General features: G+C 38.1%; 2 protein-coding genes across 5 annotated transcripts; one reads left to right on the top strand and one right to left on the bottom strand.

The window, feature by feature from the left end:
* Nucleotides 1-815: 815 nt before the first annotated feature.
* On the bottom strand, nt 816-3,561 carry LOC122001850 (pentatricopeptide repeat-containing protein At1g08070, chloroplastic-like). Of its 4 annotated transcripts, none has more exons than XM_042556807.1 (3): nt 1,678-3,561; nt 1,284-1,426; nt 816-1,151 (listed from the first exon to the last, which is right to left on the bottom strand). In XM_042556807.1, exon 1 carries the CDS (start codon nt 3,507-3,509, stop codon nt 1,854-1,856), a length of 1,656 nt encoding a protein of 551 aa, XP_042412741.1. In that variant the 5' UTR covers nt 3,510-3,561; the 3' UTR covers nt 816-1,151; nt 1,284-1,426; nt 1,678-1,853. The 4 variants fall into 4 exon arrangements, with proteins under 4 accessions (XP_042412741.1, XP_042412744.1, XP_042412743.1 ...); XM_042556810.1 differs by having other exon boundaries at nt 1,284-1,421; XM_042556809.1 differs by having other exon boundaries at nt 1,788-3,561.
* Nucleotides 3,562-3,592: 31 nt separating this feature from the next.
* LOC122001851 (F-box protein At5g39250-like) lies at nt 3,593-8,781 on the top strand. Its single transcript, XM_042556811.1, has 2 exons — nt 3,593-3,838; nt 7,557-8,781. The coding sequence occupies exon 2, from the start codon at nt 7,680-7,682 to the stop codon at nt 8,436-8,438; it is 759 nt and encodes a 252-aa protein (XP_042412745.1). The 5' UTR covers nt 3,593-3,838; nt 7,557-7,679; the 3' UTR covers nt 8,439-8,781.
* The last annotated feature ends 13,235 nt before the right edge of the window (nt 8,782-22,016 follow it).

Below are 22,016 nucleotides of genomic sequence, written 5' to 3'. Positions count from 1 at the left end.
ATTATTGTGGAGTTAATTTTTAAAATACAACACCACAGTGATATTATTTTTTAAAATTCAACGCTGCAATAATGTTATTCTTTGACAGTTAACATTGCAATGGTTGGTGGAAGAGATAAAATGAAAAATAAATAGGTAAAAATTAAGTGCATCTTTTAAAAATTTTTAAAATTTTAAGTGTCGTTAATTATTTATTGTTGCCATGAAATTTCAAAAAAAAATCATTTATTTCGAATAGTGCAGTGCCATTGGCAGCAGGACAGATTAATTATTGGAAGATAGCAAAACACGCACAAGTCTCTTCTATTTACATTTTTTTTCTGAAAAGTATCTTTCTGAAAGTAACACTTCACCAAATAAGCCATTGGCGAGTGAGCACTCTTAATATATTAATTTCCCCAATTGCAAGGAGGAAGTGAAATGATTGCATTGTGATCATAAAATAGGACAATTACTTTGATCAGCTCTTCAAGATTTTTAAAATCCAATATTAAGCATTAGGATTAGGTAGGTGATTATGATGATTTCTTTTTTAGTGTTCGTTGAGATACTTCTTGACAATAGTTCCTGTTAAGTCACAATCATCCCTGTCACATCTGCATGATACACTTCATTGAGATACTCTTTTTTGTGTTGTATTCTATTCTAATCATCAGACTTAAACACTGTTAATTCAGTTTTTAACTCATAATACCATTAGTGATTATGTACAATAAGATGATGCTTATATACTAAAATAAACGTCTGTGTTTGTTTATCACACTATATGGCTTGAATAAGAGGATAAGTTAAAACTCGGTCTCGCGCTAGAATTGTAAGGTATAGACAATCCACATCTTATAAGGATAGTTTGCAGGTGGTCATAATGTTTAACTACATTAGCAGATGCAACAGTTGCTCTAATGCCCTTACTAATCCTCAAAAAAGCAATCTTACTGACAATCAAGAACTACAAATTACACTGAAGCAGCTTGATTACGTACCCCAATTGTCGAGCAGCAACATCTGAAGAGCCAAAGTTGTTCTATATATGAACATTCAGCCATATGAGTCTTTGCTGGTTTTCTTCTAGAGATTCTTCTGGTGATTCTGCTCCATCAACATCTCCAGCAATCTTTTCCTTCGCTCCCAATGGCTTTTACAATGTAAATCTGCAATCAAATAACATTGGTGGATAATAAAAAGTGGGTGATACTCCATCATCTATCTATTTGAATTTAAGAGAAGTCATGCATAAACTACAATGAAACAATTGGAAGTACTCGTGTCAAGATTGAGAATACCTTAAATCTAGCAGGTTTCCTCAATTCAAATGCCGGCATCCCCATCTTCCAAACTGTGATCCATAGCAAAGCCTCTCCAGCCATCAGTAAGGTCAGTTCGGTTTCCTATATAGAGGCATCTTTTCCAATCTCATTTTCCTGCACTATTAAATATATTTCTTACACAAGGTAAATATAATATTTTCGCATATAAAAAACAATACTGTGAAGAAGATTGGGAATGACAATTCCCAAATGAAATTGAAACATCTGTTTTTTGTTCCCTAAACAAACACAATATAGTTTAATCACTCAGATTAGAATTTCAAAATATAATTACCAATTAAAACCAAAACTAAAATTTCATCACCAGTAGTCTTTACAGGAGCAAATTCCATCAGCAAAATGATGGTACCTGTTATTCCTCTAGAAGACCTTTGAAACAAACTTAAAAAAGGTATGACAGTCCACACACATTCTCAAGTTCTTCACTATCCTTAAATCCGATCCATGTCGAGTTCTTACCAGTCCAAATGCAAGCGCAAGCTTCTCACTGTGATGCATCACAGACATCTCCCTCCCTTCCTCCTCCTAATCATAAGAAACCATATCCGTGTCCACGCGATAACCAGCCAACTTCAATTCCCTCGTCATCTTAACCAGCATTGCAAAGATATCACCCAACTCATCCCTTTGAAACCCATCAGTAACTAGAAATTCATGCACAACACCATCAATCTCGATTGAACTACATCCAGGATCCTTCTTAATCCCTCTTTGCCTCATCATCTGTCTCACTTTTCCTATAGCAGTCCACCTTTGATCACGAGCTAAAAGATTCACCAGCAAGACATAGTTCTCTCCACTACAAGGCTCCAACTCGAGTAATTTTCTTATTGCAAGCCCACCCAGCTCCAAGTCTCCATGGATCTTACAAGCAGTAGCTAGTGCCCTCCAAATTGCAGCATCTGGCTTCATTGGCATAGTTTGAATGAGACCATAAGCTTCCTTCAATAAACCAGCTCTCCCAAGAAGATCAACCATGCAACCGTAATGCTTAATCCTAGGCTGCAATCCAAAATCCTTCTCCATGCTGATGAAGAACTTTCTTCCATGGTCGACAAATCCATGATGGCAACATGCACATAAAACAGCTAAGAAAGTAATTCCATTAGGTTTGATGTTCTTGGCAATCATTTCATTAAAGACCCCCAGAGCGGCTTCTCCTCCACCATTCATGGCGTATCCTGACATCAAAGCGTTCCAAGTGAAATCATTTCTCACTCTCATTGCCCGGAAAACCTTCACTGCTTCATCAACCACCCCGCACTTCATGAACATGTCAATTAGCGCAGTCCCCACAAACACATTAACTGTCAACCTGTGGTTTTTGATGTAATTGTGAATCCAGATGCCCTGTCTCAAAGCTCCAAGATGGGAACAAGCAGTCAAGGCACACACCATTGTCACCTCACCGAGCTCAGACCCAGACCTAATCATCCTGGAAAACAGCTCGTGTGCTTCTCTGAACCGCCTATTATTGACATATCCAGTAATCATCGCATTCCAAGTAACTGAGTTTCTGTGGGGCATTTCGTCGAACATTCGTTCTGCATCACGGACATGGCCAAATGAGCAGTACATCGACACAAGAGCAGTGTTGACAAAGACGTCTGAGTCACAGCCAATCTTAGCAACACATCCATGGATGGAGAGGCCAAATCCTAGGAGGTGTAACTGCACGGCGGACTTGATCAGAGGAGGGAACGTGAAGAGGTCGGGGAAGACGGAAGCTTTGAGCATGGCGACGAAGAGAAGAACAGAGCGGCGGTGGTCGTTGGATCGGATGTAGGATTTGATGAGGCAATTACAGGTGTCAGTGTCGATGAGGTGCCGGATTTGGGGGAAGGCGAGGGGGAGGAGATGGAACCCATGGGAGGAGAGGGAGACGTCAACGAGTTCTTGGAGTGTGGCGGCGGCGACGAAGGGTCCGCTGGTGGTGGAAGCGGGCAAGTGGGAGAGGGTTTGTTGGAGGATGGCGGCGGTTGTGGTGGCGCTGCTGCTGGGTTGAGGCGGAGCGTGAGAAGCATGGAGGAAATGGCGGCGGCAGACATTTCTGGAAAGGCTATCGAAGAGTTTTGGAGGGAAGAGAAGTGAAGATTTAGGCATGAAGGTTGACTTTGGTGTTCGTTTGGGTTGATTGATTAATATTGTATAATTGCTAAATATTTTTTTTAAAAAAAACATTATTTTTTCCTTATTTTAGCATGGCGCACTTGCTGTGGAGAAATAGGCAAATTGACTACGGAGCCCACCTGTTCAACCAATAGATGGGGGCGGTAAAGTCGCACGAGCCGAGAAGGTAGCATTTGCGACTTTGGGGGCGATTTATTTCTCCGACGAAAAACCGACCGACCGACCGACCGACGGCGTCGTCACCTCCCGATCCAACGCTTTTCGCCGGAGGTAATCCTCTTCCCCCGTTGCACAGCCAAACCCACCGGCAAATCTGCCCTCGGGCCTGCTGATTTGAAGATTCTGCGATCTCCTCTTCGCGGCGGCTGCCCGATTCGTCGGTAGTATTTTCACCTTTCTTTCGGGGCTACCGATTGCTGTTTTGCTCGATTCGTCAGTACAGTAGACTCTTCGAAAGTTTACAAGCAAGTTGGATGATAGTGTGATTGATTTCTTACTTGATTTTAGTTATCGTTATGACATCTTTTTACAGCTAGCATTGGTTTGTTTGATCCCTCTTTTAGCAGGAGATTTGATCTGTTTGTTAGCGAGATTTTAAATTTTTGCTATGATTTGTTGTACTGCAAATACTATAGGGTAGTTGTCGTAATCGTCACCATTATCGAGCCATGTTGACTATTTGGGGTCGGACATAGGATCCTCATTCCTTGATCACCATTACATGGAAATTAATCCAAAAGATTTTTCTCCTGTGACACAGAGGAATTGGTGGCTAATATTCTAGAAATATGTAAATTGATGTAATCCTAAAGCCACGAGATTAATCATCATGCAGTTAATAGTTTTTTGTTATTGTTCTAATTGCAATTATGTATCCTTTCAAAGTTTTACTAGTGAGGACAGATTTGCTGAAATGTTTTCCTTGACTACGAAATAACCGTATCATTTATTACCAATATGAACATTGTTGTTAACCTTTTGTCAGTACTATTTCTATGGTAGGAACTGTCTCTGCTGTATGAACATTGTTGTTAACCTTTTGTCAGTACAATATGAACATTGTTGTCCTATTTTGTCAGTTCAGTATGAATATCGTTGTTAACCTTTGTTGTGGTAGGATCTGTCTTTGTTATGGACTTTTCTCTATCAAATTAAAAGTATGATCGGGGGTAGGGAGTCAGTTGGCAAATTGATATGACTATATTTGTTTAAAGCTTTTAGAGAAGGCTGAAAAGGAACTTAGTAACAATATAGTTGTGTATTTATGTGTAGTTGAGCAAAGGAATTTTAGGGAATTAAATAGAGGCTTTTATCTACAGAACAATAGTGGTCCTAAGATTATGTTTTAGCCTTGGCTAGATATGTAAAAACAAAACAAAATCTTCAATCCTTTTAAATTCTGTTTTGTATGACTCCCCTTCAAGGGTACTAATCATGATTTATGAGCAATTAGATTTTAAAAGATAAAATGAAATTTTAAAATATTATCTTGTTATGTACTATATTGAATAAATGCATCAATTAATGGATAAAAGAAGCTCCAAGTCTATACTAGTTATGGGTAGCTATTGTGATGCTTACTAATATATTATGACTTGCTGACACTGAGTGACACTAACTTTCTAATTTAGCTATTGAAGCTAATCCTTAATGATAAATTGAAGAGTAGATGACCCTGTTGACTAATTGAGTTAAGAATTGTTTAATTGTAGGGATTATGAGAAACTAGTGAGCGTCAATTAGGAATCCTAATTGATGGAGCAAGTACCCTTTTACCTTATTTATTCTTTATCTTTTTGGGGGTTTTCATTAAGCTTTGAACTCTTATGCTATTTCCTTTGATTATAAGCATCATATTAGATATAATTTATTTTATATCTAATATCCTTATGCTTTATTGTCATCACATGTTATATATTTAGCTTGCTTAAACTCATTGTCATGTTTATGATATAACTTGCTTTTGTCATTATTGGCTACTAGTATTATTGATTCAGATACATCTTGTGTGTTAACTAGAGCTAAAAAGGATAAATACTACTTGTTTATTGGTCTCTCATTTGCTTTTAATAGTATGTCACACTCTATTGATAATTAGTGTGCAGGTTATTCAACAGGGAATTTGTTCCCATTATGTGCATATAGGGAGCATCTCTCCTTCAAATAGTAAGAAGAAAACCGAAAGGCCACATGTTAAATCTTTCTATAAAAATATTTTTTTAAAAAAAAATACTATACTAATTCATGATGCTATCAGATTAAAAGATTCTCATATGCTTACTTTGCTAGTTTTTTTCATGCATGCTCGTTTATTTTTCATCTTCTTGCTATTACACATGGCATAGTGTGCATTCCTATTAGCTATTTTCTATTTTCTGACATCCTCTGTTGTCTTTCCTCTAGATTTACCTAGGACAAGCTTTGGTGTGTCTAACCAAAACATTAGGTTTCCCTCTGCTGGGGTTTTGGGAGATTATTTGCTCCTTGATGAGAGTTTGTCACTTGCTTATATTTTCTACTTTAGATATCTATGATTTTTTAGTTTATGGATTCTCTGTACTTTTAGATATATTCATTGTTAAATTGTGTTTATTTTACTTGTTTCTGCATATTTAATAATCAATACTTAGTTTTGAGTCATAACGTGTGAATGCATCCTATGGTATTTTATCAAATGGATCAACATTTGACATAGAGGATGTCAATAGATTTTGATGATGGCAAGAGGATTCCACCAACCACATAAGAGTTGGGAGCCATTTGGGTCATGACATCCTGATATTCAGCAGATGAATATTAAGTGTATTAGTTAGACGCGAATCAATTAAAGTGAAAATGTGAAAGGTAAAGGAAGACCAAAGGGAGTCAAAATGAAGGGACATAAATTATGGAGAGAAGGGACGGAAATTATGGAGAGAAGGGACCTATGGTGGGATTCTTTGGCCTTTTCTATTAAAATGGATGATAAGACCAATACCCTTTCTTTATTAGTAATTGCTCATCGTTGAACAACGAATCACCACCATCCATGATTAACTATTTTTTAGGCCATCACCGACTGCCATAGATTGTCAACGGACCATCCAACCCTTAGATTTGTTCATTGAACCAATTTATTCCACTAGATCTCATAGTCGAACAATTATAAGCAAGTGGATGTCGGAATATCAAACCATTTCAGTCATGGTTGGACCATGGCTAGGCCTCCACTGGGTGGTGGATCATGGAGAGTTGTTGGACCATAGCAGAACATCAGCCAATGTTATTGCCTTTCCAAACTGCTTAGAGAAGAAGAGAGTGAAGAAGGGTAGAGATGGAATTTTTTATTTCCTCTTTCTCTCCTATTCTAAATAAACACTTTTTTTTTTACTTTTGCCCCCTCCCTTTCTCTCCCCCTCTCCCTCCTTTTCTCCGTCTCCTTTCTACCAACCTGTTTATTTAATGTATATATTCTTTGGATAATTGAATTAAGTTGGAATATTCTCTTATAATGGCGAAAGGACTAACTATTGAACATAAGCAATAAGAATTTTACAAGAATTGGTATTCCAAATTCACTTTATAGCCTAACATATAATAATTATTCTATGAAAATTCTTAATAAATACAATAATATTCTTGCAAACCAAATCAATCATTAGAACCAAATGCACCATTAGAAAAGAAGAGTTGTAGTGATGTTGAAATTGTAATTACATTGGTGAATTATAGTTAGCTTCTTCTATATATTTATGGCGTTGTGCACATTGATACGGCATTTACCTTTTCGGAGGGAAAGAAAACAAAGGAAATGAGCTATTACAATTTGTTTTTTTTTTCAATAATGTCTATGTGTAAATAAAAGATTGGTCAAGGAGACACATTGAAATCTGCAACAAGCACTGAGATTTGTAATTTTCTATTGATTTCAATTCCTTCCATCATTATAAACACTAAACACAAACCTATCTTTATTATCATTTTATTTCTTTTTATTCAAAATAGCCACATATTACGTGATATGTGTGAATTTGGAATTTAGAGAGCCCAATATGATACACTCAAAATTTGTAAGGATAGATGTGTAAACTACAGTTTGTTCTCTTTAACAATTTGCAGGTAGTGTCTCAACTTCACCACTCGGGTCTCAGCAACATTTGAATGAGAAGCCTTTGGTATTGATCTGGAGCTATTCGTGCTTTTACCCTTTTGCCTGTTTGTGCTATACAGAGCTGATGCATAATGGCTAAAACTTCACTGTCAAGTGAAGTTTTGAAGGCAGTCTTTCCACTTCTCGATGGTGAAGATCTAGTTTCGTGCATGTTGGTATGTCGTCAATGGAGAGACATCGCTGGAGATGACTACTTTTGGAAGTGCATCTGTGCCAAGAGATGGCCTTCCATTTGCAAAAGGCCTCCACCAGCCATAAGTTACCACAAGCTATTTGTGACATTTGGCCGATCCCAACCTCCTCAACCCCTTCCGCAGTCGAGGCTTTCATTTCATGACTTGGAATTCTTCATTGACCTTTGGTCTGAAGAGACACTGATATTTTCTGAAGCTGTCTCAGGTACTGTGCTTCAGACAGGTATAAGGAACCCGCCTTCAGGGATACCTGATCCACTCAAAGAACACTTGGAAAGTGATGATTACAAGATGGTGATGCAGGTTGAGCCAAATTTTTCTTTTTCATTGGAGCAAACTATCAGTGTGTCGGTCCTTGTTGGTCGCAAAGATACCAACCAAATGGCACGAGTCGTAAACCAATCTGTGTTTGGATATATTGATGGCGATGCATCAAGGGCACTGGCTTATGACTACCTCAACTTTGCACCAGGATATCCATTCATATCGGGAATAAGGGCTTGGATTTCCTTGCTGTTTATGGCTAACAACAACCATAGTATTACGGGTGTATTTGGCATTGAGATAGACTTCTGTGACGCTGCAAGCTCTGAGAACGAAGTCCTCTGGCTCTTGGACATACTTGATTGGAAGTAGATCCGAGTTAGATTCATTTTAACTGTAAATGACCAGAAGGATTAACTACATTGTTGAAATGTCTGACGAAGTATTCGTAATATTAATAAGTTTGGTTTGTAACTTTAAGATAATGATGATTCACGGGTAAGTGATTTCTCCTTGTATTGGTTGATATATTATGGGAAAGCTGTAGCCTTTTCAATGTAATGAAAAGGGAAAACAATGTTCTACTCATATTGATGCTCGTCATTTGGAAAACTAGGGGAATTTGATTGTTTTTTATTTGGCTAAATTTGGGGCAAATTGGGTGAGATGTGATTAAACTAAGGTTTGACCACAAGAACATATGGTTTTGATTAAACTTTGATGTTATAATATATTTATTTTTAGTTAGTGGACTTAACAAAGTACAAATTTGTTTTTATAAAAAAATGTAAAAAAGTATTAAATAGATCCTTATTGATTTAGTTATGTTTACATAAAAAATAAAAAATAGTGGTCAACGGACACTTACCTTTTGATACATTCAATTTTTAAGCATATTTTAGAACAATTCCCCTAATAAGTATTTCTATTACCCAAAATATTTAAATAATTATGTAGTTGGTAATTAAGATTAATGGTTGCCCGTGGTGAATCTAGGGGGAGCAGGGGTATATTTGAACATCTAGGGGGAGCAGGGGTGTATTTGAATTTGAACATCTAGGGGGAGCAGGGGTGTATTTGAACATCTCTTGCTCTCGAAAAAATTCTATCAATATGTTAAAATCCGAGAAGGAGCGAAAAGGAAGATAAATTTTAACTTCTTTCTTTGAACATGTTTTTTATTTTTTTATCTGGATCCGTCACTTATAGTTGCTATAGATAAATATCACGTTTTTATACCTGTGATTTATTTTTTTTAATTAATAAATAATTATCCTTCCCAACCATTTATCTTAAATGTCGCAAGCTTAATTTTAGTATGACTTATCCGAGCGACACTTAAATATCTTATTTTTTTTAAGTTGCTAAACAAATTTAACTGGCAAAAGATTCGCATAATAAAAGTTAAGATAGATTGAGAGGATTTGAAAAAAAAAAAAACTCTTTTTAGAATAATTTGAGAGATGTATTTATAGTCATTATACTTCTTGATAATGGTTGAGATCAATTTAATCTAACATTATAAATTAAAAAATTATTATATAACAACAATTAAGTTTTATCTCATTAGGTGGGATTGGCTAAATAGATACTTTTACATCATTGAGGTATATCTCCAATTATATCATCATCTATATTTAAATAAAGTTTATCTTATTTTATTATTGTTAATAAAGTATTTTTTTATCTTCCTCTTCCTCATTTAATATACGTGTTTATCATAATTTCACATCGTCTAATTGAAGTATTTATTGATCATTTAAGTACATGTCAGTATCATCTTAAACACGTCTCTTGAAGTTTTTCCTCAATAGATGCAACTCCGACTTTTTCTTTAATACGCTCATTTCTTATTCTGTCCATTCTTGTATGTCCACACAATCACCTTAATATCCTTATCTCTGTAACTCTTATCTTCTTTTCATGTGCTCGAGTCATAATCCAACATTCAGCTCCATATAACATAGAGGTCTAACTGTGATTTTGTAGAATTTTCCTTTAAGTTTTAGAGGTACTTTACGGTCACATAAAACACTCGACGCTCTCCTCCATTTCAACCATTCTGCTTGTATTCTATGTAAGACATCTCTCTCATTCCCTCCATTATTTTGTAAAATTGATTCTAAATATATAAACCTCTCAGTTACGGGCAACTCGTTGTCTCCTATTTTAACAATTATCTCATTATATCTAATATTGTTAAACTTAAATTTCATATATTCTGTCTTTATTCTACTAAGCCTAAACCTTTTCCTTCTAGTGTTTTCCGCCAAGATTCTAATTTAGCATTTACTCCTTCATGTGTTTCATCTATCAAAATAATATTATCTGCAAACAACATGCTTCACAGTACTATGTCTTGAATATATGTAATGAGTTCATCCATAATTAGTGTAAAAAGATAGGCACTTAGAGATGATCATTGATGTAACTCTATCTTTATTGGAAATAATTCAGTTACTTCGCCTGAAGTTTTTACTCTAATCGTTATATTCTTGTATAAATCCTTAATTAGTTTAATATATGTTACGCTAACACTTCTCTTTTCTAGAATTCTCCATATAATTTCTCTTGGGGGTCTATTATAATAAGCTTCTTCTAAAAAAGGTAGATCCGCTACCTTAGCGGCCCCCCTAGTGCCGGCCCCACGGATATGGAGGGAGGTTCTTCTAAGTCAATAAATACTATGTATATATCTTTTTTTGCTCCCAATATTTTTCAATTAATTGTCTAAGAAAATGTATAGCTTCTATTGTCGACCTTCCAGACATAAATCCAAATTGATTTTCGATCATCGTGGTCTCCTTCCTTAATCTTTTTTCTATTTTTTTTTCAAAGTTTCATGATATGACTCATTAGTTTAATATCTCTATAGTTTGCACAATTTTATATGTCTCCCTTGATCTTATATAAGGGAACTAGAGTATTTATCCTTAATTGATCAGGTATTTTTTTATCTTCAATATTATGTTAAATAATTTTGTAAGTCATTCAATAACTTGTTTCGTTAAGCACTTCCATATATGCCTCTATCGAAATATCATCTTGTCCAATGACTTTTCCATTGTACATCTTATTTAAAGCTTGTTTTACTTCTAAAGTTTGAACTCTATAATAAAAATTAAAATTTCTATACTCATTTGACCTACTTAAATTACCTATATTAAGAGGGTGTTTGGCTGAGCTTATAAGCTCTCTAAAACAGCTTATAAGTTATTTTGGAGCTTATAAACTCTTTAAATTTGTTTGATAATTTTTTTTTCAAACAGCTTATAAGCTGTCAAAATAAATTGTTTTGGAGCTTATAAACTATTTTTTAAAAAGTATGGAAGACCCTACTTTTTTAAAAAAAAATCTTATTTTAATAATTTTCTTCTCTAAAATATCCTTATATAATTTCATAAATCCTCATCTTATCCTCCATAAATTTTTATAAATCTAATATCTTTCTATCTCCGTCGACTTCTCTTCCAGCGCCGTGTCATCTTCTCCACCAATGCCTCTTTCCAATTTTCTCTCTCCCAGTGCAGAAATTCGTCCAAAATCCTCTATTAATAAAAAGCCCAAAATCCTCTATTAATAGTATTATACCCTTTTTGGTAATTTTATTAATAAAAAGATCCTATAATACCAAACACATCAATATATTTAAGTTGATTGTAATAAGTTCACCCAAACACTTTAACAGGTTATTTTTAAAATAAGACCTAACAACTTATAAGCTCCTAAAACAACTTATAAGTTGTACAAGCTTATAAGCTGTTTTTAATAAGTTTAGTCAAACACCCTCTAAGCTGATCATCTAAATCTTCATTAAAAAGTTGATAAAAATACATCTTCCACCGCTCTTTTATTTCTCCCCCGTTTACTAGTACCCTATTGCATTCATCTTTAATACATTTTATTTAGATAAGATCTCTTATCTTCCTTTCTCTCACTTTAACTATTCTATAAATGTCTCTTTCTCCTTCTTTTGTATCTAATTTTTAATATAATAGTTCAAAAGTTTCATTCTTTATTTCATTCACTACTCTCTTAGCTTCTTTCTTGGCTATTATATATTTTTTTAAGTTTTCCTCATTCTTACAAATACATAATTCCTTATAAGCTATTCATTTTCCTTTACTTTCTCATACTTTCTCATTCCACCACTAAGATTCTTTACTTAATAGTGCATATCCCTTTGACTCACCGAATACACTCTTAACTACTATTTTTAACTTTAATAGCATCTTATCTCATGTTGTATTAGAATCATCGTATATTTCACCTAATGCTTGTACGCCTACATTCTCCTTGAATATATTTTGTTTTCCATCATTTAACTTCTACCACTTAATTCTAGAAGTCGTATATATTTTCTTTCTATTGATATTATGCTTGAGGCGTATATCCTATTGGTGCAGTCAGCACCAATGGTCAAATCTGAGTTTTGATGAATAACAAATAAGTTAAAGTTAGATGTGTTGCTATATAACCTTGCTACCAAGTGTGCAGGGTTGACTAACCCTAGTCAGGATGTTCGATTTCCGATAGGTTGAAATCCAGATGTAAGATTCTGGCAAGGGTCGCGATTCCGGTAGGTCAGGATCTGTGATTCCCGATTGGAGAAGACCGGATGTGAGATTCCAATAGGTTAGGATGTTTGATTCCTGAAGTTTGGATGTGTGAATCCGGAGGTAACTCTACACCTGGTAAGTAGAGATAAGTCACTAGAAGATTGAGAGTGATTAAGTGAGGATGTATCCCCGTTTGAAGAGACGGTAGGCGTCAGTCTAATTCAGGTCTATTTCAAAATTTTAAATTGAGACTCAAACTAGATCATGGTATAGGGGAGACAGGATCTAATTACTATATTTTATTATTATTGTGCTAACATTATCTTGTAGGTTATTGGACTAACACTTTTTGTATAATAAAAGAGGCATAAAAGACCTCAAGTGAACAGTGCCGAAGGCGCCTTCAGTGCATAGAAGGCGCCATCCGCAAGATAAAATTTATATCTCATCGCAGATAAGGAGCAGGTGATTCGGGATCAGATTCCTCACATTAGAGGAGTCTTCAAGGCTATGGAAAACGCCTTCCATGCTCAATAAAAGGATGTTTCACCCAAGGTGAAACGCCCCTACTTTTTTTATATATAACAATTCATATAAACATAACTGCAGGCATCACTTGCGCATACTTATATAGTGGGTTCTCAATTCAACGAAGTTATATAAATAATTCTTAAAACATATAATAATGCAGAAACTAATTGGAAGGTCTTCGAGTTATAATGCCATTGTCCCGAGTTGGCTCACGGGTTGTTGCCTCTTGCCTCATTCGCCTCCTTTCTTGAAAAAAAAAATCATAATCTGTGAGTTGAGAAACTCAGCACATTCAGAACCATGTCATGCATTAGTTAGCACCTATAATATAGTGTACTAAGGGATATCCAGCTTAGATAATTTAGAACTTACCTACTATCATATTATGGACATGAGCATAGGCGTCGACAAAGGCATACGAGCATAAACATAAGCATAGGCATATAAATAAACTACGCATGAAATAGACATAATCATGAGCATGTACATAAATATAGGCATAAGCATATTGGGACAAACAACACCACGTTCACAACAAAGTTTCTAAAAAGGATCATATATCTTAAAATCTTTAAGGCAAGGTTAGATTGTTGACAGTGACTAGCTATCATCATAGGGTCGATTGATCAATCTTAGCATATAAAACCATGGTGTTGGGATCTTAGATGGCTAGAGGGGGGGTGAATAGCCCCTTGGAAAACTTAAACCAAAACTTTTACACAGATAATTGTTAGCACAGCGGAATTAGACAACTAACGAAAGGAAAAACACAAGCACACTAACACTAGGATTTACGAGGTTCGGGGATAACTTGCCCCTACTCCTCGGCGTGTCCGTAAGGTGGACGACTCCTTGATCTTCGGTAGATCGCACCCCGGATAACTTCCGGCTACAAATCCTCCTTCTCGGTGGAGTAACCTCCCCACAACGTCTCAAGAAAGATTTAAGTTAAAGCACGAGACTTACAGAAACTCGGTGGCAAAGGAGAATGGAAATGCTTACAACCACGCGAGGATCAGTAGCAGAAACAGAGATCGCAGTTCACCCGAGAGCTCAAGAACTTCGCACCACAGCACACACTTTTCTTTCAAGCTTTCTTGTTCTGTTCTTGTTCCCCTCTCGCTGTTTTTACTGCTTCTCAAAACCTGATCTCTGCTGTCACAGATCTGGTCCAACTGTGCAAATCAGCGCTGCAGCCAATCCCTTTTCCTCCTTCTCTGATTCTCTGAACTCACACCAATGATATCACAGTCAACACTGGCGTCTTCTGAGCTCGAACCAATCCCCAGGAGTCAAGCAGATCGCAGCCAGATCACAGCAGTATCCGTTGATGCCTGAAATGCACCATGCGCCGCTGAAACCAACAGAAAGACCATTTGTCCGCATTCCTCTTACGAACTTAATTTGAAATTAGGCTTGGAATGATACCTGTTAACCTGCAAACTCAAAAGCTAACAGCACAGAGGATTACATCACATAAATGAATGAGATATATCAAAAGCAGTGAAGGAATCGTTGATAAGGCGAACCAATCAGAATGTGTGGATCGGTCACCAGACCGATCACAGTGCCTTGGACCGATCAGGCAACAGCCTGATCGGTCTGAGGCCATTCTGATCGGTCGCAGTGACCGATCAGATTGGGTGTGGATCGGTCCACAGACCGATCCACCCCTTCCTCTCTTCTGCAAGCTCTTCTCCTGATCGGTCTCCCTGACCGTTCAGATTGCACTCAGTGTGCTACTGAGTGTTTTTTGATCGGTTGGCAGACCGATCAGTAGACTCACAGTAGGCTACTGATCGATTTCTGATCGGTCGGCAGACCGATCAGTGAACGCTCAGTAGCCACTGATCGATTCCTGATCGGTCTGCAGACCGATCAGGTGTCCAAGGTTTCACTGGATCGGTCTGCCGACCGATCCAGCTTCTTGACTCAGTCCGGGTCGAGCCCTCTCTGACCTAGCCCGGAGAAACGAGCTCCCTAGCCCTCTCCGACTTCATCTGGTCCTTGAGAACGAGCTACCGAGCCCTCTCTCTGACTTCGCATGCCAAGCTTCCTTCTTGGACTTTTCAACACCAGATGTCCGATCACCCTTGATCCATCTGGATTTTCCCTTGCCTGGCTTCACTCACCAGGACTTGCACCTAGCTTCACTCACTAGAATTTTCACCTGGCTTCACTCACCAGGATTTCCAATCTGCCTGGCTTCACTCACCAGGGCTTTCCAACTGCCTAACATCCCAGTTAGGACTTTCTCAATCAGGTCAACCTAGTCAACCTAGATCAGTAATTAATCTGAGTTAAATATCTGATACAAACTTAAATCAGTGTCAACAGCAAAACAACATCCAGGTCAGACTGTATCAACAATCTCCCCCTTTTTGTTGTTTGACAACACGATTTAAGTTTAGATCAGAAATGCTCATATACCCATAATATTTAGGGAAATCAGGATCCTCCCCCTAAGACGAATACACCACCAAGTCAATGACGGGAATCAAGATCCTTCCAATTATCCTCTCCCCTAAAATCAAGCTTTCATACTTTTCTAAACTTAGGTATCCTCTCCCCCTTTGTCAAACACCGAAAAGGTGCGAATAAGGTAAGATAACTTAAAGAACTCCCCCTTAACCCTTACTGTCTGTTTCTTAAAGCACTTAGAATTCCCTCTAAGTGTATTATAAGACAGTAATAAGGAAATAAAGGACAAACAAGACATGCAAGTGAACAGCATATTAATAACCGATAGAAAAGAAGCATAATAAAGAGCAAGTAAATATAAAACTGAGTAACATAAATACAGGAGTAGCATCAGAAGTGCAAACATCCAGATCAGTCAGAAAGACTAACAAATAACATCCAAAATACAGACAGTCAACAAACAAACTGTATCAATCAACATCCTCACACTGAGGGACATCACCATCATCGGCAGGAGGGGTGAAATCCTGAGGCGGCACGCTGGAGGATGGATAGCCTGGGTACGACTGCGGAGGCGGGTAGCGTGCCATCCATCCGAGTAGCAACTGCTGTGTCACCACCTGATGACTGCGCACATCATCGAAGCGCTGGTCAATATGCCCGCGCAGGTTATCGTAGCGCTGGTCTATCAGCCATCCATTTCGCCAGATATCATCTCATCGTGCTTGGTCAAAGCGGCTCTCCATTCGGCGATCCGCCAACAGATCGATCGGCCTCTCCATCGTCGGCGGGAGGAGCAGGCACTGTCGTGGAGGTCCTCGTGGTAACTCACCCAGTGCTCTCCCATCCTTCCACCGAACATCCCCATTTTGCCCTATGATGCCAGACTTGGAAAATGCCCGTTTCCCAAGTCGGCAATCCTGCCTGACCATTTTCACTATTCTACCCTTAGAGACATCAACCTGAAGGGTTTCGAGCCAATCAGTAATTATATGCCCATAAGGCATATAAATAGTGGAGCCGCTAGGCCTAGAATATGATATGATCGAGGAGTAGATGCTCGACATGATTTCAAAATCAAGACGTCGACGCAACCCATAAAGCATAAGACAATGATATGATCGGATCTCAGATAATGGTTTAGATGTGATAGGTAGAAGGCAGTTCGTGACAATCTTAAAAAGAATGTAGTCTTGAGGAGATAATCTCAAGGCTGCAAAAGTAGGGAAGTCAACATCTAGCTCATCTAGTCCATCCGGTCTAGGTTGCCTGAAGAAGTACTCATAAATATCGTCAGGTGATACATCAAGTGGAGGAGGTAGTGACTCTGGTAAATCAGGATATAAAGGAAAAGGATTTCCTGAACACATACGACAACCTAGATACCCAAAGAATTCTCTGATGGAGAAATCGATACTTCTTTTAGCGACTCGAGTGGTATAAACACCATCATGGTTTTGATGAAGGTTGTTATAGAATTCAGATATCAGGTCAAGATTGATGTCCCTTTCAAGGTAGACTACTGAATCAAGCTTATAATAGGCTAGGGTTTCGGATACAGATGGACAAAATTCATCCATCCACTTTCGATCCACAGATCGACATGGAAGCAGCTTGAATGTTCTTTGTTGAAATGCTTGCTCAAACTGGCGGTTTGGGAATCTACTGGAACTAGCTGGTTGGGGTCGAGAGGGTGCATGAGACTTGGATTTCTCAGGTGACTTAGATTTAGAGGTCCCTTCCCCACCCGTGGGTTTCTTTCTAACAATTAGGACAATGGGAACAAGGAGAGAGAGCACCGGCCATGGGCAAACCACCGAGCACAAATCACAGTGACAGTAAGAACATGATAACATGAACTGCCAAAGACAACAAATAGTAGAGATCGAGAGATTACCTCGGTGCCATTGTGACCTTCGGCTTTTAGGAGACGATGGGTCGAGACGACGAGAGGAAGAGAGGGGCATCGGCTAGGTTATGAGGCGATCGGCTAGGGTTTTTGAGAAGGAAGAAGATCGGGAAGAGAGGAGGTCGGGAGGATTTAACGAGGGGATAGAGCACAGTGGGATCTGATCGGACGGTTGTCCGATCAGTATCGATTTTAACGCCCAAAGAGGTCTGATCGGTCCGGGGGACCGATCAGGAACCCCTCTGATCGGTCGTGGAGACCGATCAGGTAGCCTTCCTGCGAATCATAGAGAGAGCTGATCGGTCCTTGGACCGATCAGTTAGTGAACAGAGAGTTATGGATTCGTTCTGGAACGGTCGACAGACTGACCCAGTATCTCCTGATCGGTCCCCGGACCGATCAGAGGTCGAACAGTAGCTAGTAACATACAGACGGATCGATCGAACTCTACTGATCGGTCGTAGAGACCGATCAGATATCGACCTGATCGGTCCCTCGACCGATCAGTGTCTGATAATCCTGAAGTTCTGATTTCAGTAATTTCAGTAACTGAAATTTTTGAGCCGTTGTCGACCGAGAATACTGAAAAGTTCAAAAACCAAGAATTCAGAACCTCCCAAATTCATAACCTAGAACCTAAGGATCAACACCCACAATTGTGTTCAAAAAATGAACTCTTATGGTCTGAGCTTGTTTAGAGCCCGAAAGTTTCAGACTTGAAATCCAAAAACTCAGACATTTGGAATCTTAGAATTCCAATATCAGAAACCCTTATAAAACTATATAGTGAACCAAGGTATTCCAATCAGTTTCAAGTTTGTCAAAATATATCCAAGTTACTATTATTTCCTTTAACAACCTATCGTATTGACAATCAAAGTCATGAAATGAATCAAACAACCATATCAATCAACACATCAACCATCAACCATAATTAGATAATTTCTAGGCAAAAGTCCAACCAAGATTCCTTGGTTGGAATATATGAGTACGATCTAGGAGCCAAATACACATGAATTATGTAATGACCTTCCCCATACTCAATTTATGTCTCTTCAACCTAATTATTCAAGGGATGCATGATACATTTTGAATAATTTGGTTGATCCTAGCATCTCACCCCATTTCTAGCAAACAAAAACATTTTGTTCAACCTTATAGTTTGTGTGAGATGTTCCCAAGTTGCCCAAAATCATTCCCAATTTCTCTTGTCATTTTAATTGTCCTTATTGATCATGATGAAGTTCTAAGGACCTAATGAGCCAAACACATCCCCAACTCCCTCCTTAAATGACTAAATTCATTTTCCGGAAGAGGTTTGGTGAAAATATCAGCTAGGTTTGACTTTGACTCAACATATGTGAGTGCAATGTCTCCCCTAGCTACGTGATCTCTTATGAAGTGATGACGCACTTCAATGTGCTTGGTCCTTGAATGATGGACTGGATTTTTAGTTAGGTTGATCGTGCTAATGTTGTCACATAGCACTTGTACACCCTTATAAGAAAGTCCATAATCCTCTAGGGTGTGTATCATCCATAACAACTGTGATACACTCTCTCCCATGGCAATATATTCAGCCTCGGTCGTGGAGAGAGCAACACAATGTTGCTTCCGACTTGACCAACTAACTAATGATGAACCTAAGAATTGACAACCCCCACTAGTGCTTTTCCGATCCAATTTGCACCCAGCATAATCGGAATCGGTATAGCCTACCAAGTCAAAAGACTCTGTACGAGGGTACCAAAGACCTACTCTAATTGTGCCTTTAAGATATCTTAGAATTCTCTTAACTGCAATCAAGTGAGATTCCTTGGCACAGACTTGATACCTAGCGCACATGCCCACAGCAAAGAGTATGTCTGGTCGACTAGCTGTGAGATATAGAAGACTACCAATCATGCTTCTATATTGCGTTAGATCAATTGGTTTTCCACTCTCATCATTGTCAAGGCGAGTGTTTGTCGCCATTGGAGTGGACACTTCCTTAGAGTCACTCATATTGAATTTTCTAAGCATCTCTTGAGTGTATTTTGTCTGATGGACATAAATTCCATCTCGAGTTTGTTTGATTTCAAGTCCGAGAAAGAATGTCAACTCTCCTACGAGACTCATCTCAAACTCACTTTCCATGTGAGAAATGAATTCATTCAAATAGCCCTTGTTATTTGAGCCACAAATTATGTCATCGACATATACTTGGGCTACAAAAATGTTTTCACCATCTCTACGTAGAAATAGTGTTGGGTCTATTTGGCCTCTTACAAAGCCCTTTTCTAATAGGTAAGTTGACAACCTATCGTACCATGCTCGAGGTGCTTGTTTAAGCCCATAAAGAGCTTTCTTGAGCTTGTATACGTGGTTTGGAGTTTCGGTACTCACAAACCCCGGTGGTTGTTCAACATAGACTTCTTCTTTAATAAAACCATTTAAGAAGGCAGATTTAACATCCACTTGATAGAGTTTGAAACCTCTATGTGCAGCAAAAGCTAGCATCAAACGAATGGACTCTAATCGTGCCACGGGAGCATAAGTCTCATCATAATCGAGACCTTCGACTTGACTATAGCCCTTGGCTACAAGTCTTGCCTTGTTTCTTACAACTTCTCCCTTTTGATTTAACTTATTTTTAAAGACCCATTTAGTTCCAATAATGGTGGTCTTTTTCGGTTTAGGAACTAAGTCCCACACTTGGCTCCTTTCAAATTGACCTAACTCATCTTGCATAGCTAAGATCCAATCAGGATCGTGCAATGCCTCATCAACTATTTTTGGTTCAATCTCTGAAATCAATGCGACTTCATTAGACTCATTTCTAAAGAATGACCTAGTCCTAACCCCTTGTTGGATATCTCCCACAATTTGGTCTTGGGGATGACTAGTGGCTATCCTAGATTGTCTTGGTGTTGGTGGAGCCTCATGAATGGTCTCACTCGGCACAGGCAAGGACTCAATATCAGGCAAAGGATCAGATTGAGTTCTTTGTTGCCTTTGCTCATCACCATCAGAGTCAATTTCGACTCGTTCTTCATTTTGATCATTCAAACTTAGATTTCTAAATTCAAATTGAATTTCTCCTACATCCCTTGATTGATCATTTGAGTTGGGGATTTCTTCAAACGCTACATCTGAGGACTCTTCAATCAATTTAGTCCTATTGTTGTAGACTCGATAGGCTTTGCTGGTGAGAGAGTACCCGACCAGTATCCCTTCATCAGCCTTAGCCGTGAACTTCCCAAGATGATCCTTTGTGTTCAAGATAAACACCTTACAACCAAACACCCTAAGATGTTTAATTGTAGGTGGTTTCCCAAACCAAAGTTCATGGGGAGTCTTCCCTAAAAACCTATGTATCGAGTCGATTTTGCACATAGCAAGCTCAGCCCACAAGTAACTCGGTAGTGAGTACTCATTGAGCATGCTTCGTGCAGCCTCTTGTAAGACTCGGTTCTTTCTCTCCACAACCCCATTTTGCTGTGGGGTCCTTGGAGTTGAGAACTCATGTCTATACCCTTTTGCTTGACAAAATTCTAAAAACCTATGATTTTTAAATTCACCACCATGATCACTTCTAATGGTTTTAATTGTTGTCGATTTTTCATTTTCAGTTCTTCTACAAAAAGAAATAAAAATATCTATGGTTTGATCCTTAGTTTTCAAAAAGAAAGTCCATGTGTATCTAGTAAAATCATCAATAATTACTAAACAATATCTACTACCATTCAATGAAATAACATTGTTACAATCAAACAAGTCCATATGTAATAAGTCTAAGGCAGTAGATGTACTCACAGTGCTTTTACCTTTATGAGGTGCTTTTGTTTGCTTACCCATTTGACATGCATCACATAGTTTGTTCTTTTGATACTTGATGCTTGGTAAGCCTCGTACTAGTCCTTTGTTGGCCAACTTCCGAATGTTCTTCATGTTTACATGTGCCAACCTTCTATGCCAAAGCCAAGACTCTTCTTCTTTTGACATGAAACACTTAATCAAAGCATTAGTAGCACTTTTAAACGATACTTGATAAATATTATCAACCCTTGTGCCTACTAGTACCGTGTCAAGTGTGTCAATGTGTTTAACCAAACATTGACTTGAATGAAATTCAATTGTGTAACCCGTATCACACAATTGACTGACACTTAGGAGATTAAAAGTCATCCCCTTGACTAGAAGGACATTCTTGATATGGAGACATTCGGATATATGAATGTCTCCAACTCCTACAACCTTAAGGCTACCATTATTACCAAAAGACACATTACCTCTACTTTTGTTTTGAATGGTTGTAAACAGTGATTTGTCCCCGGTCATGTGCTTGGAGCATCCACTATCAACAAACCAAGTTGATAGATGCTCCCCCTCGACCAATGCCTACAAGACACGGAAGATAGAGGTTTTAGGTACCCAAATCTTGGGACCTAATGCTTCTACAACGAAAGACCTAGGAACCCATGCCTTGGTCATACCTTTCCTAGTTCCATGAGCCCTAGAAACATGTAATCTACTATCTTGAGTTCTAGA

The sequence above is a fragment of the Zingiber officinale genome, chromosome 7A (genome assembly GCF_018446385.1).
Source record: "Zingiber officinale cultivar Zhangliang chromosome 7A, Zo_v1.1, whole genome shotgun sequence".
Lineage (NCBI taxonomy): Eukaryota > Viridiplantae > Streptophyta > Magnoliopsida > Zingiberales > Zingiberaceae > Zingiber > Zingiber officinale.
Note: the sequence above shows the minus strand (reverse complement) of the source record. Positions and strands in the feature narration are given on the sequence as shown.

Coding starts and splice junctions, on each gene's coding strand:
- LOC122001850 (XM_042556807.1), bottom strand. CDS start 3,509: ATGTTTTTTTTAAAAAAAATATTTAGCAATTATACAATATTAATCAAT.
- LOC122001851 (XM_042556811.1), top strand. CDS start 7,680: ATGGCTAAAACTTCACTGTCAAGTGAAGTTTTGAAGGCAGTCTTTCCA.